Source organism: Bombus fervidus, chromosome 12 (assembly GCF_041682495.2).
Source record: "Bombus fervidus isolate BK054 chromosome 12, iyBomFerv1, whole genome shotgun sequence".
Lineage (NCBI taxonomy): Eukaryota > Metazoa > Arthropoda > Insecta > Hymenoptera > Apidae > Bombus > Bombus fervidus.
Genome location: NC_091528.1, coordinates 11,755,911 through 11,779,022, shown reverse-complemented (window position 1 = coordinate 11,779,022; position 23,112 = coordinate 11,755,911). Strand labels below are relative to the sequence as shown.

At 43.6% G+C, this 23,112-nt stretch overlaps 4 protein-coding genes across 16 annotated transcripts in view; 3 read left to right on the top strand and 1 right to left on the bottom strand.

The window, feature by feature from the left end:
- The first annotated feature begins 146 nt into the window (after positions 1–146).
- Tab2 (TAK1-associated binding protein 2) lies at positions 147–11,391 on the top strand. 10 transcript variants are annotated; one of them, XM_072013627.1, is made up of 10 exons: positions 3,808–3,911; positions 5,437–5,574; positions 6,957–7,503; positions 8,134–8,520; positions 8,689–8,907; positions 9,572–9,723; positions 9,823–9,916; positions 10,002–10,265; positions 10,907–10,951; positions 11,042–11,391. In XM_072013627.1, the coding sequence occupies exons 1-10, from the start codon at positions 3,909–3,911 to the stop codon at positions 11,065–11,067; spliced, it is 1,875 nt and encodes a 624-aa protein (XP_071869728.1). In that variant the 5' UTR covers positions 3,808–3,908; the 3' UTR covers positions 11,068–11,391. The 10 variants fall into 10 exon arrangements, with proteins under 10 accessions (XP_071869727.1, XP_071869732.1, XP_071869733.1 ...); XM_072013624.1 differs by having other exon boundaries at positions 10,895–10,951; XM_072013625.1 differs by having other exon boundaries at positions 3,810–3,911; positions 8,695–8,907; positions 10,895–10,951.
- Positions 11,183–23,112, bottom strand: part of LOC139992629 (pre-mRNA-splicing factor SYF2) — a 76,041-nt gene continuing 64,111 nt past the window's right edge. The window contains exons 2-5 of one of the 2 annotated variants that reach the window (XM_072013646.1): positions 12,296–12,364; positions 12,053–12,193; positions 11,659–11,954; positions 11,183–11,581 (exon numbers count right to left, since the gene is read on the bottom strand). In XM_072013646.1, the coding sequence (XP_071869747.1) occupies positions 11,416–11,581; positions 11,659–11,954; positions 12,053–12,193; positions 12,296–12,328 (636 nt within the window). In that variant the 5' untranslated portion in view covers positions 12,329–12,364 and the 3' untranslated portion in view covers positions 11,183–11,415. Of the gene's footprint in view, positions 11,582–11,658; positions 11,955–12,052; positions 12,194–12,295; positions 12,371–23,112 lie in introns of those variants that run through there. The other variant, XM_072013645.1, reaches the window with a different exon arrangement.
- LOC139992622 (uncharacterized) lies at positions 12,414–16,577 on the top strand. The gene is made up of 2 exons (XM_072013633.1): positions 12,414–13,169; positions 14,243–16,577. The coding sequence occupies exons 1-2, from the start codon at positions 13,047–13,049 to the stop codon at positions 15,809–15,811; spliced, it is 1,692 nt and encodes a 563-aa protein (XP_071869734.1). The 5' UTR covers positions 12,414–13,046; the 3' UTR covers positions 15,812–16,577.
- LOC139992608 (uncharacterized) lies at positions 16,481–22,337 on the top strand. 3 transcript variants are annotated; one of them, XM_072013573.1, is made up of 6 exons: positions 16,481–17,063; positions 17,264–17,539; positions 17,635–17,734; positions 17,821–21,347; positions 21,677–21,838; positions 21,917–22,337. In XM_072013573.1, the coding sequence occupies exons 1-6, from the start codon at positions 17,025–17,027 to the stop codon at positions 22,139–22,141; spliced, it is 4,329 nt and encodes a 1,442-aa protein (XP_071869674.1). In that variant the 5' UTR covers positions 16,481–17,024; the 3' UTR covers positions 22,142–22,337. The 3 variants fall into 3 exon arrangements, with proteins under 3 accessions (XP_071869674.1, XP_071869676.1, XP_071869673.1); XM_072013575.1 differs by having other exon boundaries at positions 17,821–21,359; positions 21,677–21,817; XM_072013572.1 differs by having other exon boundaries at positions 17,821–21,359.

Below are 23,112 nucleotides of genomic sequence, written 5' to 3'. Positions count from 1 at the left end.
ACCGTAAACCATCGTTCGAATCTTCGAGAATGGATAAATAATTAGTTTGAAGGAAATATTTCGAACGCATCGAGGTATTTTTCTAAATAAAATGTACTTGAAAGTATATATGGTTTTTCTGTTGATTAATGTCGTTTCAGTACGCAGTGCACAGCTGATCAGTGGTCTTGGCGGACGGTCGCCGCTTGTTCGTGCTTTAAAATATTGGAAAACGACAGAAAAGTTACTGTTATCCGCGTGTCTATACAGTGGCAGTTGAAATTTCACTTTGCAACAAATGAATAAAATCGCGACGTTTACCGAGTGTCTTTATCGAGTGCTGGAAGTGAACTGTTAACCGATTCCTCGTTCGTTGGACATTTCCAATGGTTGCCGTCCGGTGAGTTTCAAGCTTACGATTTCAAACCGGATTGTACGTTGAGACGGTACGATCGAAATTCAAATAGACTGTGACAAATTCTTGGGTTATGCAAAATTTTGCGATATCGCCACTGTAGAAACGGTAAAATGAACGGAAACGAAGAGGGAAGTATAGTTGAATAGTTTTCTAATTGCATTTACCTCGTGCAGATACGAAATATATTTACGTGCGAACGTTTTGGAAACTATAATAATACGTCAACGACAGATTTCTATCGATAGATACCGTCCGATATATAGACGATAGATGGAACAGCGAAATACTTTTCTGTTAACCGCTCTCTATCTTTGTCGTGGATTTCTACGTGATTTTCAAAGCGTTGATTTTCAAAGCGCTGATTTTCAAATCGTGTTACAACGATACAGTAATTTTTATACTTTGCTCGACATATATACTTGATATATGCGTATATCGGTAGTCTAATGTCAATCTTCTTATCGACCGATGTAACGCGCATCTCGTTGACCGTTTTTCATCAGACTTCTATTTCGATATATTATCGCGGTTTTTCTATTTACAGTACCAGTGTCCTGCGAATCGATCTTTCTTTATCTCGTATTCAAAGAAGGAAATGTCGTTGATCCTTTCGGCAAGCTATAGGCATTTTCAAAAGTGGAGGATCTTTATAGTTCTATTTTCTCAAGCGTGTCATAGACACAAGAGGAACCACCAGGGTCGATCGGTGCTACGAATTCTGATCTTCGGCGACGATTTTAGCCGCTCCGACGTGCCTCTCGATTTAAAAACTACGCTAATCAGTTAGAAAGTGTTGTTTCGAGCGGCCATTACGAGAGTAAACACTGTATGTATGTATTTCATTGGCAAATATGTACCCTAGGGATAATAAACTTTAGCCGATACTTTGTCCAACGATTTACTATATACTTGGAGTTACGTAACTGTTCGTTAATTACCGTCGATCTTTTCCAATTCGATAGAATTAGTCCATGTTCTTTCTTTGATAACTTGTCGGACGAATTCTTTGATAACTGTGCGGATCATCGAGGCGTTCCAACCGAAAGGTCTACGTTCAAATTTTTTGGCACACGCGGAAACAGAATTTAAAGGTCAACGATATTTATAATAGCGTGAAAAAGCTGTTTAGAGAATTAATAACGAGCTTTACGGATGCATGCGAATTATCGAAATCGTAAAGAGAGCTGGCGTGTATATCGAGCATACGCGTGTACAGTGTACGCTGTTAAAGTCACGTTCGTACTGCCGACGACTATCTCTTGCCGTCTCCGTCCGTGTCGTCGTCCTTCTATCTTGACGAATAATAAATATATAATAATCCGTAATCGATCCGTGAGACGAATTACCGTGGAATCGTGTGGCAGTCGTCCACCAGTCTTTACACCTTTGGTCGAAAGGTTTACACAGTGGTCAACGCTGACTGACGTTTTTCTACCCGAAAAATGTGTAACATTATTTTCAGGATAGAGTGTATATTTTTGCCTGGAGGCGTAACTTATCGTAGCTCTGCTTAACGTTAGCGTCGCGTCCCCGTCAATTATTATTCTTGGTTCCTTATTTTTGTCTGCCACTAGGCTCGACGCGTTTTTCTTCTTTTTTCCTTGCTGTAGTTTCACTTGGCCATGATATTGGCCCACGGTTTCACGCAGTTTTGAAATATCGCGCGTAAAACGGCGAGTTATCGCCGGTGACGAATAGTTTGCGTCTCTTGCTCGCGCGATTCGAAACGTAAATAATTATACCAGCGGAGAAGACCTATCGGCTCTTCTTCTTCCGAACAATATCAATTATCGCTGTTATTCTATCGTTGGAGATTCGTCGCGTTTTCTTAACGCGACATTCATTGGTAGTAGGCGCATTACTTCCGGCCGATGGGTGCGCGGCTTTACGAATCAACAGGTGTCGACCTCGACTACGAACAGAATAAAATTTCTACATTTCGTATAGTTTAACATTATCGTGTTTAGAATATAATTTTTCTTTTCTCGAAACGTTTAGATCGCGCGGTGTATGACGCTCGCGGTCGCAGAGCTTTTTATTAATTTACATGTATATCAGGGTTACGGGGCGAAGAGGAATCGTTTGGTAGAGCGACGTTCGAGCAAAGTTATTGGAAGATTTTCGAAGCACGGTGAAACCAGGCTGAAAGGATCGGACGGTTTAAAGGGTAACGTTGAAAATTACTCGAAATGCGTGAAAATACCCGTGGAATTTACTTTTCCCCGCATTGCCAGGAGTAGACGAAAACGGCCACGCTGTGTCTCCTGGGTATTTCATGACACAAATATCTTCCCGGCATGTTGGAATTCCGCTTTTCCTTTTTCGCCTGTCCCGACGAACGGCGTTCTCGCCGTCGCCGCCTCTCCCTCGCCCGCCCCTGCCCCTCCGCCCCTCTTAAAATCCCGTCTGTGTCACTGATAGAAACATCCTGCGTGTCTGGTGCAATTAAAAGATGCTTCTCCTTTGCTGTCAGACCGAGGTGAAAATATATTGGATCCGCTGGCGATAAGCAACAACACCGCGAAACCGTTCGTATCCATCGGATCGAGTCTAACCGAATAGTCGCGCGTCGCTTATTTCGCTTGTTTCGCAGGATTCTCTGTTTGGCAGATGGAAGCGAGTTGGGTAGAGATTTGCACAATCCACGGCGGAACAAATTCGATTCGCCGTTAGGTTTCCGCATCGAGTATCTGCCCACACACGTTTATTTGCATTTTCGTCATTTGTGTGTCGAACGGCCGACCGTTTGGCAGGCATTGCCAGTAGGACCGGTAAAAACTGCCTGTGACAGATTCAGACGGATACAGAGTGGCGCGAAAGTAACTTTGCGACTCTAAGTTTATACCGTCGAAACGGAAATACACTAGGTAAAAGAACGATAAAAGACTGTCGCTATTTTGTAACGTCGACGTGCGAATGGAATATTTCGTTGCGAATATATTTGATTTTAGTTGCATCAGTTTAGTATGACGTTGCTGCGTGCTTCGATCTCGTTGACGAGGAACACGTCGGATCGTGAGATTTCGAAGCGGTTCGGTTTGTCGTCTCATCCGGGACACGGTCGGCAAAGCCGCGTGCGCGAGCGTTAGAAAGTAGCGGCGTTTAAAAGAAGACACGCCGGTTAGGGCGAACGCTCTCTGACCAGTGGCCCGAACGCAGGGCTACGTGCCAATAAACGGTTTTCCCTCTGATTGATGCCTCACTCACCTGACACACCGGGGCCTGCCAGGTGTGAGGCGACGGAACAAAGAGAGCCCGAATTATTAATTCTATCTAGCACTTTATTCTCTCCTATGGCCCGATGCCAAGTGCGAATTGCACGCGTACAGCTTCTAACCTCTTAGTTTCTTTCGATCGACCGAACGAACCTGTGCTCTCATCCCCCTTCCCCCCCCCGCTCCCTCTCTACTCTTTTTTTTTTTTTTTTTCGATTTTTGTGGATTTTCGGTTCTACGGATCTAGATCTGAACGCGTTTAGACGTAAAAATGAGCAGGAGTAGCTGCGAATCGAATGGTACGTCGATTTCTTCTAAAGTCGATCGTTTTCATAAGTTTCGATGCGAATATAGAGCATGTCGTCGAGTTTTAAATATCTGTCTTTTTATATCGGCTTTTTTTCCTCTTCTTCTCTTGTGTTTTTGCCGTAGCGAGGCGCGAGTCTCGTAACTTTTGCCGGTTCGTACGAGAAGGGAGTCGACGGTAGAATCGAAATTGCTAGAAAGTGAATTTTACCGATTGTCTGCTTTGTTTGGGAACTGTGATAAAAGTTGCAAGTTTCTCGATACAACGATACGATGCAAGGAGGATTGCAGGAGCATAGGCGCATGCGTATACGCGTGGGAGCGTGGCACGCGCAGTGCCGGCTAATTATGTGGCACTCCTACGTGCCACGCGGCACAGGTGTCCACCGTTTCTCTATTCGCTGCCAATTCCGTAACGTAACGGGTGTATCGAAATTATCGAGCCATGAAACGTTGCGGAGACGCGGGACGTAGTCTGCCGTTCGAGTGGAACGTTAGATACACCGCAAACATCGTACTCTAGATTTATTAAAAAATCGACGACGAATGTAGTCGTGAAAGAATTGAAATCGGATTGCGACGTACGATTATACGATACGATGGCATAGATCGAAAGCGAAGCAGAAAATAAAAATGTTTAGAAAAAATGATAAGATTTCCGTGGAACACCGGGTAGGCAGCCTATAGACAAATTCGTGCGATTTTCGTTTCTCTTGAAAAATGGGTCAAACAGTCGCAAGTTTAAATAAAGAACGTCGTGTCGCGTCGTGTCGTGTCGTGTCGTGTCGTATCGCGTCGCGGAAGGCGGAGACCGTTTCTTCCTTTTGCCGCGTTAAAAAGCAGTAGATGATGGTGGTGGCCGAGAGGCAGGTTACGAGCGCGATCGAAACGATAGAAATAACGACACGATGCAATGATTTAACGGTCGTCCCGTTAGCAGAAAGATTAGCAAAGATGAGAGGAGTGGCGTTCGCTGGTCGAAGTTTGGTGTGACCTTCGTTATAATTAAGAGGCCGTAACGCAGGATCGTGCGATATTTCAGTGCGTCTGTAACAAGCGAAACGATTTGCCCCGTGCAGGTTCCACGGTCTTTTCCTTTTCATTTTCTCACGACTTTGTCTTCATTAATCGCATCCCCGTCCGCTCATCCGTGGTTGAATAATTTGAAACACTTTCGCGCACCGACACGAAACTGCACGAAACGTCGTATTTGGAGGCCATCCAAATCGTTTATCCACTAAACTAGAAAATTTCGACCATCTTGCCGAATTCCTGCTTCTCTCGCTCTCGTTCCGTTCGTCTGCGACACCTCGTGCTCTTTCGGTACTCGCAATCAGACACCGAGAACCGATAACCAACATCGTTGCGCGGAAAATCTCATCTTCGCATCTCGCGCTCTGCCTCCACCGACTGACAGTAACGACGATAGTTCGCGGTATTAACCGTGGGCGTATTTGTTCTTTCGACCAATCGTATTCGATGAAAGGATGGTGTAACGAGAGACCCTGGCACCCACAGGTAGGCCTGCCAGGAGGATGGGGGCCCACGATGGGGGAGTGCCATTGCTCTAACATCGCTATCATGCAGCTGTTCCATGAGCTGAAGCAGCAGTTCCCTGCGCTCCCTGATCACGTCGTTTCCCAGTGCATCGCCCAGGTATAGGTGCTCTTTGTCCATCAGATATTCTGCTCCTATGCTGTTCTCTCGGAAAATTCGATCTACAGCGCGGTAACGAGTAGACAGTTTGGTAAGATACGGCGTCGTTGCCTGGCAACCGTTGTCAAACCACACCACGCTGCATCGAGTTTTCCGAGATGGGCTCCTCGAGTGTGCACACGGTGTGCCTCGTAAACAACTTTACACAGATTTCTTCTTATCGCTCATCCGTCATGGCTAAAACGATCGTCGCAATAACGACTAACCATAACTCGCGTACACCACGAGTATACCATAATCACTGGCATTGCGAATTAACGGCACAGAATTTCTCTCCTCTCTCATTGCACGAGCGTGGAACCTGTGTGTATTAGACGTCCTTTGTGTTGGCCATTTGATTTTCTTTACTCTTTCTTTCTCCTTTCTTTTATCCCTTTCTTTTTTCCCTTTCTAATCGCGCATTCGGAACATGTCTCTTAATCGGCAAACATCGACCGTACTAAAAACAGTAATATAACGTCTTGTATCCGCGTTCGGATTTCTCGGTTTTTTTCCAGTCACCGCAACAATCATCGTCTTTTCGATCGCGGTACTCTGCTCTCCTTAGTTCAAACGTTGTTTGATCGAAACCAAGTTTTATCACTCTTCTTTCTCTTTCTTTTTCTTTTTTTTCATTTTCTTCTTTTTTTTTTTTTTTTTTGTTTGGCGCCATTTTTGCGTACCTTTGTTCGATAGAGAAAATATCTAATCGTTATTTTCTAACTCGTATAAGTATTTACGACAGTGCGTATTTTGTAGCCTGTATAACGCAATATCTGCTTAAAAGGTGAAAAGCGAGGGGAACCTGATATGTTTCGACGCATCTTAAAAGATGAAAATGCACTAGATAAGTGCAAGTGACGTCTAAGGAGGGCGTCGTTACATGCCAGTAACATACAGAGCAGTTTTCGACGTTTTGTCGGTACGAATAGACTAGAAAGTCCCAGAATTTCACGCTATCCGCAAAAGTATCAAAGGATAGGCGGGCGAAAGGCTGGCACTGTTTAACCCTTTGCGGTCTATCGTTCTCGCGCCAGCAAACTCCGCTTACGACGAACTGTGTATCACGGAATTGAAAAGCAGATGCAAATCCGTTGTTCGTACCTGGGTAATCCAATCGGACCGCAAACGGTTAACTCCTCCTCCGGCAGATGTCTGATCGACGAATCTGCCAGCAACGTGTAACATCGTGTATATTAGGATCCAGCAGAGGCAAGACAATTTTCCGGTCGAGAAGCAAACAAAAAAAGGAAAAGAAAGATAACATTTTGAAACGCCCTGTCAGCGGGCTCGCGCGCGATGACCGGAAATCGGCTGACCCAAGGTGCATCTGTGCGTTGCAGAATAGCCACGATCGGGAGACATGCGCGAGAAGCCTTCGTGCCACTCAAGAGTCACGTCAGTCTCCGGGCGCGTTCCCACCGACGGCACTTTACGCCATCCTCCAGCAACAGCAGCAACAGCAACAACAGCAGCAGCAGCAGCAGCAGCAGCGACAGCAACATCATCAACGAGTGAACCATCACCTGGCCACGCAGCAGCAACGTTTCTGCACGATGAACCAATTGCAACGCGCCAGCAACAGCAACAGCACGAACAACAATACGCGACCACACAGACCAGCCTCGCTGGACATTGGTATGGCACGGCGCTGTCCCGTCAGCTGCACACGAGCAGCCGCGATATCAGCCTCGTCGCCGATAGCTGCTGACTCGGTCAGCACCCCTTCTTCAGCGCCTGCCGTCTGCACGACCGCGTCGCGCGGTTTCTTCGACGATTGCACCGGACTGAGCGACGCGAACTGCCTTAACAAAGTCCAGAACGCGGGAAACGAGCCAGCCGGATTCGAGCTGAACGTGAACGTTGCCTGCAGCCCTGCTGGCAATCGCGGTACGCATCTAGCCGAGGTTTCATTAGGCGAACGACGGGGCAAGTCGAAACGAACGATCGGAATAACGTAATATCGCGTAGAAGGATATAGACCGTTTACGGTGAATAGCGGCGAATACTCGTGATGTATTTTGAATTTCTTATCTTTGATACGACGAAGTAACAACAAGCGTGTACTTGTACGTACGAGGGTATGCATACAGGAAGCAATCGCTTCTCGCGTAGATTTGCTGACGGTAGATCGCAACGTTGTCGCAGAGTGTACGTAGTCTGCGCCTATATCTCGTTTCTAGATTCCAGCAGCTTCGCGCTTGTTATATTCCGACTTGGTATGTTCGGTGAAGAGTTAAACGGATTCGTTTGCGGGTGCAGCGATGCCAGCTGCGTCAGAATTCAATATTGATCGTAACGAGCGTAATGCGACGCCGTGGCCCTGTGTACGGCGGAGATCCTGTTTGCCTGTTGATCGAACGAAAACGTTTAACCCTTGTTACGGTGGTTACGTACCGTCGACTTCTTTTCATTTTGCACGCTGTACCGTCGATCGCGTGATTCGTTCCATCTTCGCTCGTTACCTGCTCCTAACGGAACACCCATTTTTCTTTTTTATTTCCACCAACGACCGTTTAGACTTTCGAACGGTGCCTACGATCGTTGGTGCCTGTAAACGAAGCGATCTGCTGCTCGACCCACGGACTCATTACGCCGAGCCGTTACTCAACGCGGAGAACACGGGCCCGCAGATCGATCACACGCGAAGCTACACCTCGGTTAGTCTGACGCTGAGGCCGCCATCCTCGGAACCGCAGCCACCGATCGACATCAGATCGCAGGGCTCGAGCCTGACTTACTCGAGCTCCTCTCTGGATCCCCGGGGCTTTCAAAGCCGTCTTCAGATTAGCATCGGTGCGGGAGCCGTTGGCGGTGTGGCGGCTGCGAGAATCAGGCCTCCGATGGGCCCTGTCAGGCCCAACAGCTTGATACCGCCGGTACAAACCGGTCCTCAGAGACCACCAGGTCTGTATTTCTCCATTTCACTGTTTCTCTATTTCTCGATGCTTTCGACTGTTTCACACGTGTCGTACGTGCGACTGTCGCCCGAGTTTTCGGACTGAGCAACAATCGTGACTTTGGCTCGGGGCCAAACAATCAGAGAGATCGGATCGTCCGATTAAAGTGTGAAAGTTGCAGGTCTTCCGGCAGGACCACCTAGTCAGTTACCGAGGCCGACGACGACAATGAGCGCCCCAACCACACCTTCTGTACCATCCACGACCAACATCGCCCCCTCCATTAGCCTTCCGACAACACCGTCAGGACCGACCACGACCTCGCCGCCCTCCAGTCCCATTGGCGAACGAATACCGGCCAATTCTGATCAGAATCGATCGCCGTTGAATCAAGGTGAAGTCCTACTACGCCCGGTGGATGGCTACGTTTCTTGCCGAGCCTTGAAAATAACCTTTCAGCCGGGCTATTTTTATTTTTCCTCGTATATGTACTCGCTGCCGATACCATAAAGGCGGCTCGCTTTCTTTTCCCAATTCTCGTATTATAGGAATCGCGTACACGTATATTTACCTGCGAAAACCACTCCGTCGCACATGCTACGCCCACGCGTGTAACACTGAGAACGATATTTACGCATTCCTGACCCCACGCTCCGTCTATACATAGCCACGCTTGCGGTTACACTACGTGGACCACCTGATCCGCTATTCCCTCTCACGAGCAGCCTCGCCTCCATGTTGACGCGTTTCCTGAACGCTACGATTCGCATTTCGTCTTTCCCCTTTAATCGTTCACACGCGGTGAAATATCGCGATGTCGACAGCGATCGAGTCGAGGCTAATTGCGTACCGATGCAGTTGGTGCTTGGTTACGATCGCCACCTTTGGTATAACCAACCACCGTACATTTCTACGTTTGCGAATTTCTAACTGTAAAACTAATCGAGTAATCCAAATAACAAACGCGCTATCCTTAAATCTATTCTACCTACCGATTGTTACATCTATTTATCTTTTATCCGATACAATCAGTTAATTGTTCGATTGTTGGGACGCAGTGGCGGAGCATCAAAGGGAATTGGTCGCCGAGCAGTTAGCTAGAAAAGATAGACTCGCCAGGGAATTGAGAGCCGAGAAAGGACGACTCGAAGCTATGAAGAAAGAATTGCAGTCCCTCACGAGGCCCTTCGATTCTTCGATGCCTCCTCAGGTATGCTCTGTATCGGCCATTCGCTCGTTTAACATGCCGTTATAACGGCCCAGCGTAACTATGATCGCGTTATCTAACGAGCTCGCGACGACTTTGCAGGAACTGAAGAAAAAATTGAGAAGCGAGATCTATCAGCTACAAGTTGAATGCGACAGACTCGCGGACGAGGTAGATCAGTGGTCTGACCCAAGAGGTAATATAATTTTGTTGCTAGTAACGCTTTCCTCTCTTCTCGCTCTTGCTCGCACAAAATTCCCTTCTTTCCTTCGTTTTCACAGTACCTTTGGGCGAAACGAACGAAAAGTTTTATCAGCGTATTTACACGGGTCAGCCCCTACCATCGAGATCTGTCAGCGCCGACCCACCGCCTCTGCCGAGTCAGCCACCCGCCTGGCAACCGGAACCCACCGGTAACAACGTTGATAGAGAGGAACGAGACGGACCTTCTTGGGTCTGTAGAATGTGCACCTTCGACAATCATCCATTGATGAATAAATGCGAGCAGTGCGACATGCCGAGGCTGTTGGATCACGGAAACGCAGGTACGACTTGTGGAAAATCCATAGACGACCTTACGGCCACGTTAACACGCTTGAACATCGATTCGTCACCTCCGCCGCCGCCTCCGCCTCCGTCGCCTCTGCGAAAGTAAAATCCAGTACCTTAACAGCATGTCCCTTTTTTTTTTGCTATGACATTTTTCTGGATCGACGAATTTCCTTCGAACGAATGATATTTTCTGAAATACCGGAGATGTACGGACCCTATACTTTGCTACTGTCGTCGAATTCGTTGCAAGAGGTGACATTTCCTATTTGTAAGATATTTGCTCGTAAGCGAGAAAATTGTTTTACCAACGCCGCAAGCATTGATGTGACATCGATAAAACATGACTATACGACGCACTTAAACGTAACGCATGGACGCGTTTTTTTTTCCTGTTTTCAAATAAATCCACTTAAAAATTTGAATTGATCTTAACCCGAGGCATGTTTAATTTAGCATATGTTACAGTGTCATTTTTCCCCTAATTATTAATAGTTTAATCGTTTCGACGAGTCGGTAATCGTAAATTGGTAAGTAACTAATATCCTTAAACGTTAAGTGAAATTACGTTGCGAGAAAAAGATTATCCGTAGATAAATAACAGTTATAAATGTATAATTTGTAGGCGAAACTCAAGATATTCATATACGAGTTACACATCATCACAACTTCTCCCCGAGCCGTGAGTATATTTTCCCGTCGTTTTTATCTTTCACGGATGCGATTTCTATTCTGAGACTAAAGATATCAAGAAATGTATGTTTCTTTTCAGGGATAGTGCATAGTTGGGTGGTATGATGTGAACTGCGTTAGAAACGTGAAAACTGTATATAAAATCATTATTTAAGTTAAATAAAAAGTAGCAGCCAACAGATCGGATCGGGAAAGGAGAACAGAAATTTAAATAACTTGATTGAGTTCAATTTTTTGTTTGTTCGAGAGATCAATGTATAACTCGACTTTTGATAACAATGGATTCTGGTTTAAGATTGGGATACACCGTACCGCAAAATGTACCATTCTCACTTCTGATTACCCAAATAATCAACGACTTATCAGTAGTCTGACTTCTATTTGTATGAGTTTTGAAATACTATTTAAAATACAAGATATTTGTAGTAAGTCCTTTAGCATGATATTCACTTATTATATAGCTGTACCCCGTTCCAAGTTTAGCTTCGTTTCGCGCGTATATTCCCCATAGAACCTCTCTAATTTTTGATTGAATTTAGCATTGCGTTCGTTGATGTAATCGATATCAGCGTCGTCGTTGTGCATTCTTCTTCTACTATACTTCTCTCTCTTTGCGATCCTGAAAACGAATACAGGAGAATGACCGAATGACGCACCGACGATGATACAATAAACATTAGGCTGCTAAATACTAACTGCTTCTCCAAGTCTTCCACCATTTTGTCAACAGCTTCTTTCTTATCTTCGTGTAGACCGTGTAATATAGTGTTTCTATCTCCGTAGAATGCCGGGCCTAATTTTTCTTTAGCCTCGTCGTACGAATCCATGTTTGGTTTGATATTCTTTACCAGTCTGTTGTATTGTCGAATAGCTGCTTGTTCGTAGTCTGAAAAACCTGGATCTGGATTCTTTCTATTTCTTTTCTTTCTTGCTATACGTTCTGCCTCTGTCGCATCGATGTGAAGTAATTTCGTTCTCTCGTAGTCTTCTCCCTGTAAAATGCACCGTACGTATAAATTTGATCGACACATCCTATAAACCTACAACCCTGTAAATTGTTTCTTTCTTCTTTTTTTTTTTTATAGGTTACCTTCTCTTGAGCAGCTTTTCTCGCAGCTTCGTCTTGAACGATCCATTCGGCTTGCCTTTTACGCGATTCCCAGTTCGAAGGAAGCTTGTTCCTTTTATCTTCCTCTATAACTTCTTTGTGATTTTGCTGTCTGGCCTCGTTCTACGAATACAACGTTCTGTAAGAAACGGCTACGTTCGAAAACATGGAAGCGATAAATCCGAATTATAGGTTAAGATGGATTTACTCTGTTCTTTCACCGACCCTTTTCGCGTGCAGTTCCCGCAAGCGTTTCATTCTCTCGGCATGTTTCTCCGCCAACGATTTCTCATTCTCCATCCTCGGCTCGAATCGATCACGATAATTCCCAACAAGTAAAAGCGTGTGTCACTCGTACACGTCAAAAGGTTAGAACGCAGTTTGGCCGTGCGACATTACCGACACGTAGGTCGCCGCCCGTGTAACAGGCGTATACAGGAAGCTGCGACAGATGTCGGTAAGCTACGATTCGTCGACGAAAAAGGCGAACTCCGTTTGCCCGACTTCTGTGGGTGGTGGATCGATCGAAATTGATCTGCTCTCTGGAGCGAGCGGAGAGAACGATAAACGGATCCTGTCGTTCAATCCTAAGAGCAGCACGGTGATACCGTGGTGACAGGCGTGAAGGCAGAAGTCGGGTGATTTTTCCGTTCCGCCGGTAGAAGGTTTTGAGAGGCGGCGGTACCGGTCGATCACAACTTGTCGTCGAGTTAGCAGCACTTGTGAAGGTTCGCGTTTGCGCGAACCCCGACGGTGAAACGTGACGCAGAATTGTACGCTGGCGGCGGTTAGGCCGCAGAAGAAAGTTCGCGCTCTGCGGGGCTTTTGGGGATTACCCGCGAAGCGCGGTCACAGGGTGCCGCGAAAGCTCTCCTTGAGGCGATCACGACAAGGATAGAAGAGACACGCACGCACGCGGCTCCTCGCTCGCCACTCACGACATTCTCCCGGACAAATTAATTCTCCCTATACCGTTATGGAGACCCTCGAATCTAGTCGCGTCTGCCGCCTTTGCGGCAAGCAATCCGGTATCTCGATTAACATTTTTGACAAGAATGAGAACCACGTGAAGAAAATCAACGCCATTCTCCCGATCATGGTACGTGTCATATCGCTCTTCTCCCTTCTACATTCGTATCGTTTCGTTATGAATTTCACGTGTACCGTGTAAGTATGTATGTACTTGGCTGTTCTTTCCTGACATCATTCACGCCCCCTCCTAAACCACCTTTTTGCCACAAAATCTATTATCAAAACGTAACGATGTTTCCTTTTAATGAAAATTCATTCGCGTACCAGATCCGTGTATTTTTACGCGTATCTTTCTAACTGGTTGGATTATGTTTACTAAAAGTTGAAACTTTTCCGTAAATAGGTTTATTGGTTGTATTTATGATACCTAAAAGTGAGGTTATTGTTACTTCGCGCCAATGAGCCTCGTAAACACTTTTAACGTATTGCATAACTTTAAATCGTAATCGTTTCTTTTAACTCGTTATTATCGATAAAATCGCCAGTTTAAATCGGACTATTTCAAAGTAGAATTTCTCTTAGATATGGAAAATACGGAAAAATACGGAAAAATACGGAAAAAATACGGAATATTCCGTCGTGCTAAACGAATATCGCTTTAGATTTTCGTCCCTGTTTAGCTTCTATCGGTTAGAGTGCGTGATAATTTCAGAGAATTAAACGTAATATATATTTAGAACTTTGTATAAATACGTGTAACTCATATTTCAACGATTTTAACAAGAATATTATCGTATAAATAGGAAGAAAGATACCGTACACGTGCCGTTGGCATCGAAATATTTTTTCTTTTTTTTCTTCTCCATTATATAACCTGTTCTCTTCGTTTCAATAGAAAACGCGTATTAATCGTTTCAGCGAAACTAATCGAATTTTATTGCACGTTTAAAAATGTCATCTTACGCTTCGTTCCGAACGATGTCGTAGAATGTGGTCCTTGTCATTTTTATATCGTACAAAACGTTTTAATGATTTTATATGGTAAGTAAAGAATGGAACGTGGATCCCTTGAATCTCTCCGCCCTTTAACTTCCTCCGTGTATATTTGTAGAGCACGTGTAGTGTCCCCACCTCGTTTCCTATAAGCGACCACGTGAACTTAACAAACACTCGCATTCGCATCGGCTGTGTATCCTGCAGGTGCACGAAATGGACCTGTTGCCGAAGCACATGTGTCATCGGTGCAGTTACAAGCTAGAGGAGTTTCACAAATTCTACATGGACTGTCTGAAGACAGACGCGGGTTTGAAGAATCAGTTGTCATGGATGCGAAAGGAGGATTCGAAGGAGAGAGTCGGTGTGCCGATGGTGCACATAGAGAACATCAAGATCAAAGTAGAGCCACCGGATTACGACCTGTACGACGATAACGACTACATAAATACTACGATGAGTTCGGTAACTTATCCGATGAACGGTGTGCAATCCGATGATATTGCCGATCCTATAACGTATACTTCGTATGCACGTTGCGCTTGTTACTGTGATAAAGCGGACCAAAGTAATGAAACCGTACGTACGAACTACGAGAACGAAATATCCAGATGTAGTGGAATAAACGCCATGAGACAGGACAACGATAGCTGCGTTAATAACGTATCGCGAGCTATGCGGGGGAATTTGTTGGCGCATCAAGCGTTCAAGGAACGATCGAATTTAGTCAAGCTTGTGAACGAGGTTAAGGATTCGCGAACAACTAGATTTGCGAATTTCAGATCATCGACGGATAAATCCAGTAGCGGGAAAAAAGAAACTTCGAAAGACGCGATAGTTCGTAATTTGAGGCCTAGAAAAGGTTCTGTGGATTACGTGGGAATTAGGAAAAAGCTTGCCACTTGTTCGTCGTTGAACAACAGTGGGAATAGGTCGACAACGATCGTGCGGACAAAACTGTCAGGCCCGACGGAATTCGATGTGTCGCAGATTAAGATTGAGAAATTCGATTTCGAGGGACGCGTCTTAAGACCGAGAAAAGGGACCATTGATTATAGAGAAGCGATACGGAAATATTCTAGATCCACGAATAAGAATCAAAGATCGCAAAGCGATCAACATGCAGCGGATAAGACGAAAGTTCGGAATATTGCGAGCAAATTAAAATTACCGTTGAAAAAGATGCCGAAACAAATGAAGAACAAAGTAAAATCGGATATTAAGACGGAACAGCTGTCGGATCTGGAGGATCTGGTAGTGGACGGATCGGTATCGGCCGCTATGTTATCCCTAACCGACGAGATCGATGCACTGCCTAACAATTACCATGTAAACGTACGAAACGATAGAGTTAATTGCGATACGCGATTAAACGGTGCGCAGCACACCGATAATTTTAGTATAGCAAAATGGAAATCATCGCGAAATCTACCCAAGGATAAATTCAAGTCGGGGAAAGTCGGTTCGCATCGGATCGGAGGGATAAATTATTCGACGAGATATTTGAGAAGCCAAGATGTTTGTCTGAGAAATGGTAAGATACGAAAACCCGATAGCACGAATGTGTCGATTAAGAAATTACGAAGAAGTTTTCGAAATTTCATGCACAGAAATAAGGCATCTGGTAAAGCTTTGATGAAGGCAATCGGAGGTAGTGTCGCGAGCAAAATGTCCGCCGCGATCAAAGTGCTAGATATCAAGCGCTACTGCGACGAATGTAACACGAGTTTCGCTAACAAAGAATTATTCAAACTGCACGTGTGCTATGGACATTGATCATTTTACGAAATCGCCGGTAACGTGACGTCGCGTAAATTTTTATTTTTTAAGCCTTGAACGGTAAGTCAGTCGCGTTACTATTGTATTCGTATCGATACGGCCATCGTTACATAGATTTTGTTGATAATTTGTTTTTTTTAATCTTCCAGGGAAGAACATGTACCTATGAAATTATTTCGAGCACACGCTATCGATACGTTAATATTGTAATACTATTTTTATGAACGAAAATGTATACAGTATAAATGATAGTCGATTGTTGATAGGGGAGAAAGTAAAGTGAGGCAATGTTGCGATGTACGCTTAAGAATTTATGTAGATAAAGGATTCACGGATCGCCTTCGCATTTTAAAATAAGATGATATATTATGTATATATATATATATGTATATCTTTTCATATAGAATATATCATGTATGATCGATATTTCATATAGAATATATAAATATATAAATATATATATATATACACATATATTTTAACAGATATTAGATATTCATATACACGAAATTGTGATATATAGTTGAAAAGATGTTAGGTTTGTATTCATCTTGTATCGTATATGTAATTAACTCATCTCTTTTTTTATTTCACGTCTTGCTCTTATAGCGTAATAAATGCCAGTTTTCGTAATCGTTAACATCGATCGAACGAACGTGTATGTTGTTAGGAAGAACGATGATCGTTGGATTTACGCGGAACGATCGTGGATAATGTTTAACGCTTTCTACGCTAAAAATGTTATTAAACTTTGATTCTATTATTCGTTGTTATTGGATATTAGATGCACTCGTCATCCCTTTGTACAGAATTCTTTATTAAATATGAAACGTTCTCTACAACTGTCTAACGGTTTAACGATTGAAAAGTTGCAATCATTGCACAACGATAAAAAAGAAATAAATTCTAAATAGAGAGCAGTAAAACGTATTTTTCTATTAATTGTTACCCTGTTTATTATCTCCTTTAACTTATTTATTTCATTGTATAATCGTTGCATATTTATCCTCTCTCTCTCTCTTTCTTTTTGACGTTTTGAAATTTAAAAGGTACTTTACGTTACTGGATAGGTGAGGTCGCTGCGAGACGGCCATCGAGCGAATTAAAATTATCAAACAAACAAAAAGTACGCCAAGTGTCAAACGACTTCGAAAAGATGATTTATTATTTGGATTACGTTCTTCGGAGGTGTTGTTAGTGAAAAATCCGAATGTCTTCGAACCCTCGAAAGTCCCCTCGTTACGAGGATGTAAGTGTTTGGAATACTTCTCGATAGCTATGTTAACCTATTTTACTTTCCAAAAGACGTTCGACGGTTTTCGCCGTTTTCGACGATTTATCGGTAAATTCGTGCCAGTTAATGCGATATATTCGAACTAAGAGATTAAAATACGTCGAGTTTTGTATTCACTCGCATTAATTATGATCGTATTTTTAATTCGTCAACAGTTGATCTCGACCGAAGATGATACTCTGGGTACGTCCATTAGCATTAGCGTAGGAGAAAATTCAATTAGAATAAAAGAAAAACCTAAGGTGGTTGTTAAGAGATCGGAGCCAGAAGATAAGCACGAAGAGGAGAAATGGTGGTTGAAGAAGCCGGATACTTGGCTGGATATTTCTCATGCTGTTCCGATAGACGCGAAGACAAAGCGATCTCCATCCCCTTCACCAGATGTTAGTTCATCGATGAAAGAATTTCTTGAAAAGGAGAAGATGTGCAAAGTAATTACGATTATCGTATCGACCGTATAATACGTATTTAAATAACCGATAACGTGTATTATTTATCTATTATTTATTCCTTTTATTCTGCATAGGCTATGCATAAGAGCGAAGTTGAGACGAAAGACAGGGACGATACTTTGTGCGACATTCTGGCTTCTGCTGCGTTCGACAAATATCCTTCTGATTTTGAAAGTAAGTATCGAAAGCCAAACAGACGGTGGAACTTTTGTACGAGTTTCCAAGTACAGCTGGATTTGAATTTTCCTTGTTTCGTGCAGATGCAACCGATGAGGATATAGGTAGTATTTTGGAAGAAATGAGTAAGATAGCTGGAGCTCTTAGTCCTAGTTCAGCTACGGATCGTTCAAAGTCTCGGAACTCTGCCAAAAATCCTACGGAGGAGGAGAAATCGGTGGAAGAACTGTTAGAGGAGGCTGAGAAGCTCGTAAGAAAAAATAGTAATAGTCTATCTAAAAGCGGATCAAAGTCTGATACATTAGTACCTGAGAATATTCCCGAAGACATAGAAAGCTTTAGCAGGGTTAGACAATTAGAAGCTGATATATTTCAACTGATAGAGGAGGAGGTGCACAAAGAGACCGAGAAAATCAAAAAGAGTCCAAAGAGTGAAAAGAAGAGAGACGGTGGTAGTCCTGGATTCGAAGTTATATATGAAAATTTGAATGGTCCGAAAGCTCCTAAATCTTTAGAACTTCAGAGAAGAAAATTTGAAGAGCAGAAGGTAGAGGTGTCGAGCAGTTCTGATTTGGACGATCCTATTGAAAGACATTCCAAGTCGGAAGAACTAAAAAGTACAAGAAAGCTGGAGTCGGATAAGGATAACCTGCAAAAAGAAATAACGGATGTGGATAAGGATTTTTTTGAGGATTTGCTGAGAAAGTCCAAGGAGAAAGCGGAGGGTGGTATGTCAGGTAGTTCAAGTTTTGGACAGGAAGATTTTTCCCATTTTTTGAAACTCTTGCAAGGGCAGTCTAATAAAAAGGAACAAGAATCGAAGCAGTCTAATTCAAAGCCTATGGACGAAAAATTATGCATTTTGGATGGAGAAACCACGAATGACAAAAGTCCTGAGTTTCCCGAGAAGGAAATCTCCGACATATTGGAGAAGGAACTACCTCGGACGAATGAAATTATCGGGACGGACACGAGCGGTCACAGTGGTGAACGAAAACAATCTCCGAACGTTAATAATAGCGGTAAGAACGAAGAGTACGAGGAAGTAATTGAGAGAACGGATCAAGTATCTCCTAGAAACGTAGCTGTGACAAAGGATAATAAAAAGGTGCTCGATTCTAAGGAAGAACTGTATACCGTTGATCTGACACCAAGATTAGAATTATTCGCGGATGCAATCCCAAAGTTATTAGCCGAAAAGTCGACGGAAGATACAACGCGACGAAGCAAAGAACCCACGGACGAATCAAAAGCAACCGTGCATAAAACGATCTCAAGTTCCGAGATGAAATTTAACGTTAACGTTCCAACTTGCGAACGCGGTAGCGTAGAGCGCAAAGCCATTCGTCCGTTTGGCGCGTCGAGTAACAAAACGCAAAAGAAAGAGTTAAAGTTCTCCAAGTCTAAGAGTTACGACCAGATTTGTAAGCCATTGTCATTTAGAAGTTCCGTAGAAAATCTAAGAGCAAGCAAACCTTCGGATACAGCGAAGAAACCTAGCAACACTTTGATCGGACGATCGCCAACGTTGAAGCCGAAATTGCAGCCTACGGTCAAACCGATCACGAAAATTCCGCCCAAGACCAAGGCCGTAACTTTAAAGCCAAAGAAAAATTCCGTTAAGACTGTTTCCAATCTCGCTTTGTCTTCCACGTACAAGTCGTACCAAGCTACTAAATCACCGGACAGTCAGGCAAAAACGATGGCCGGCGGTGACACGAAACAGCATGTAACGAAAACAAATTGGGAATTATTATGTCGCGAAGAAAGGCATAAGAACGGTCTTTTGAAACAACAGCTGGAGTCGGAAGTGAAAATGCACAAGAATCAAATGGACAGTATGCGTATATCGTTCGAGGAAGAACTGTTCGCGTTGAAGAAGCAAAACATGGTTCTAAAGGCGAAGGTGGACGAGCTGTCGTTAAACGAGAAACGCTCGGAATCACAGCCAAAGAAAGATACGAAGATCGTGCTTCTAGAAAAGGAACTGGAGAGGCAAGAGGATTTAATTCGGGCTTATGAAACGGAAAACAAAAAGTTGATGCAAGGTACGAAGGGAATGCAAGAAGAAATGAAACAGCTGCAAAAGCAAAGGAGTACGGCGTTAGAATCTGGTAAGATACAGGAACTTGCGGATAGAGTTAAGGATCTGGAGGAGGAGACTTTGAAACTGAACCTCGAAGTCTCCGAGCTGCGAGACAAGAACGCAGACTACGCGTTGAAGAACGAAGATCTGGTTCAACAAAATAGTCTTTTGAACGACGAATTGGAGATGTTCAAGGAACAATTGAGAACGAAGAACGACTTTATCACGGATCGATTACAAGCGATGACCACCGCGGAGCTGCAACTGAAGAAGCAAGTGGAGGACTTGACGGTAAAACTAAGCTCTAAGACGGAACAATTACGAATAGCGAAGCAAGAGCTCGATAAGATGCAACAAAACGTTCTACCGTTGGAGAAAGAATTGTTAGAATTAAGGGTGAAGGAAGGTAATTTGTCGGAGAAACTGCAAATATCTAAGAGTCACGTGGAACGTGAGAAACAGTTGACACAGAAATTGAAGGACCAAGTGATTCTCGATAGCAAAAAGATTACGGACTTGAACAGACAAGTTCGTGAAATGGAGAGGATACTTAAGAGGAAGAATCCCGATTCGGTGTCTGCTCTAATATTGACCGCGAATTCGGAACAGGAGAAGGTCGGGGCCGAGAAGGTTAAGCTGTTAGAGGATAGGATCGCGAGCCTGGAAAACGAAATTAAAGCGAAAGACGATTTGGCCCAAGAGAAAATGGTGGAATTCCAGAGAAAGTTCTCGGATATGAGGGAGAAGTATACTAGTCAAGTGATGGAATTGGACGGCAAACTGTTGGAGGCTAACACGAAGAATCGTAAGATATGCAATGATATGTTTACGCAGACTGCATCGAAACCTGTGGAGAGCAAGAGCGTGGAGACTATTAGGAAGGAGGAGAGGGCAGGTTCGTTCGAGAAGGAAGATACAGGGAAGAAAGACGTTGGAAAATCTTCTGTGAAAGGTAGTTCGAAGTGTCAGAATTCCAAAGAGGACGCTTATCTGATGGCCACGATACGTGGATTGAAACTGGAACTGGCGAACAAAGATAAAACGATTTCGAAGCTGACGAAAGAATCGCAAGACTTACAAAAGACGAACGCAAGACTGCAGAAGGAGAGAGAGAAATTGTTGAACGATAGAAGATCGGCGAGGACTACGAACTTTGAGAGGAATCGCGGCATGGTATCGTCGGATTCGAAGCTGTTGACTTTGAGGTCTATCGAAGGGAACGATCAGAATTCGAACGTCTACCAAAATGGCCACGTGTCGGACACAAACGCTCAACGATTGACCGCTTCCGTACAAAAGCTTTACGATCCGATGCAGTACACCGAGAACGGAGATAGCAATCTGGTGAAGAGATTGGCCGATGAGAATGATATTCTGAAAGAGGAACTAAACAAGATGAATAAGGATTTCATGGCTTTAAAGAACAAACGGCTTCACGATCTGAACCTCTTGCAAGAGGAACATGAACGCGAGATGGCCACTTTGTTGAAGGAGTATAGCGTGAAATTCGGAGATTCTAAAGTGGTAAAGTTACAGGTTCGTAGTATTACGTGCAGTGTTTATTTCGCTTTCTCGTTTATTTATCAGTAGAGTGGGAATGTTTATGGGCATTTGTATCTGTACAAAACTTATCGGTCGAAGAAACGGAATCGAGGGAAAAATTTAATTCGCCATTAGAGGCGTCTTGATTTTCGCGTATCATGTTCGTCCACGTGTATTTTTTAGCTCGCGATAAACGCGTAAAAGTCTGTCGTCTACTACGTTAGATTAACGTGATAAAGCGTTTGCACGTAGTACTCTGGTCATCTTTTTACGGCCAATTTGATCGATAAAAGCTCCGTTTCTGTTAACAGGGTCAGATAAATACTCAAGTAGCTGTGATATCTCACTTGAAGCAGCAAATCGAGAAGCTCAGAGACTACAAGGAACAGGTGATCGTTCTGAAGGCTGAACGCCAGCATTTGGAGAATAAAGTGAAAACGTTGAATGAAAAAGTGAAGTACTTGTCAACACCGGTACGGTAGTAAGAGACAGGCGTTGAACAGGCGTTCGTTTTACGCGTCTCTTTGTAATTGTCGCACCTTTCGTTTCAGAGTACGGAACAGTTGCAGCTGTTGCAGGACAAGATAACGATTCTCCAACAACGACACGAAAGCCGCGAGATGACGTTGCAGAGTTTAGTGCGCGATTTGCTAAGAAATAGAACCCAGTGCAAAGACTGTAAAAACGAGAAGGGTAAAAATCGACAATTGTGCTATTTCCGACAAGAGCTTGATCATATTCTTGGAATGCTTCAAGAGATCGCCAATGTTCATTGAGATTCTAGATGAACTAGATTAGATATGCGTGTAAAGTGGTGCTCGTGAAATATCGAGAAATCGACGGATTGCAATTTCTCGATTCGATATCGGGCATTGTGATAATTCGTATCTGTACTGAAACGAATCATAGGTATTTGTTGGAAGAAGCTATCGCGTTGTTAGGCACTTTATACATATGCGAGCGAAAGTACAGCCAATATGGTTTGGTCGGTGCGTTGTTTTTTATCGACCTTACCAGGAACGCGACACGATCGGTTGTTGGTGATCGCGTCTGCGGTATATTTAGTTATTCTTGCGTCACAAGATACGGATATTTAGTGAAATCGTATCGATCCTGGGAAAGCTCGCGCGTAACGATCGACTGCGATCACTGCCAAAGTTAGAAGAAGAAAAAAGAAAAGGAAGGGAGGGAGGGAGGAAGGAAGAAAGAGAGACGGACAAGTAACAAAGTTACAGTTTTATCGTAACTTCTCGTCGACGTTCCTTCTTGCCATTGTGCGTGCATTACGCATGGACAACGTCCACAGTGTCGGAGTAATAAAACTAATAATAGTGAAATATCAAACGAGAACATAGAGATATTTTGATCTATATTTACTAAAAGCAGACTTTTTATTTATCTAATAACGTAGGTTTAACGATCGTTGAGGAAAGAAAAGAACCTGACTGCTTCCAATTCGGAACTAGCTTTATAACCTTCTATTTGTCGTCGTTCTGGCATTCGAATAGATAGACCGTATAAACATAGGGGAAACGTCTCTTCCAAAGTCGCGCATAGAAGTTAATTTTTTACACGAGGCTTTTTCAGGATATGCTAAGCGTCGTATCGAATCGTTCGAATAATTGTATTTATTTCATATTTATATTCACACTCGTTCTTCGCCATCAACGAATCCATCTATAATCGAATCGTCCACTTGTATAGTACGTATATTTATATACACTTTAGAAATATTCATTAAACGTTT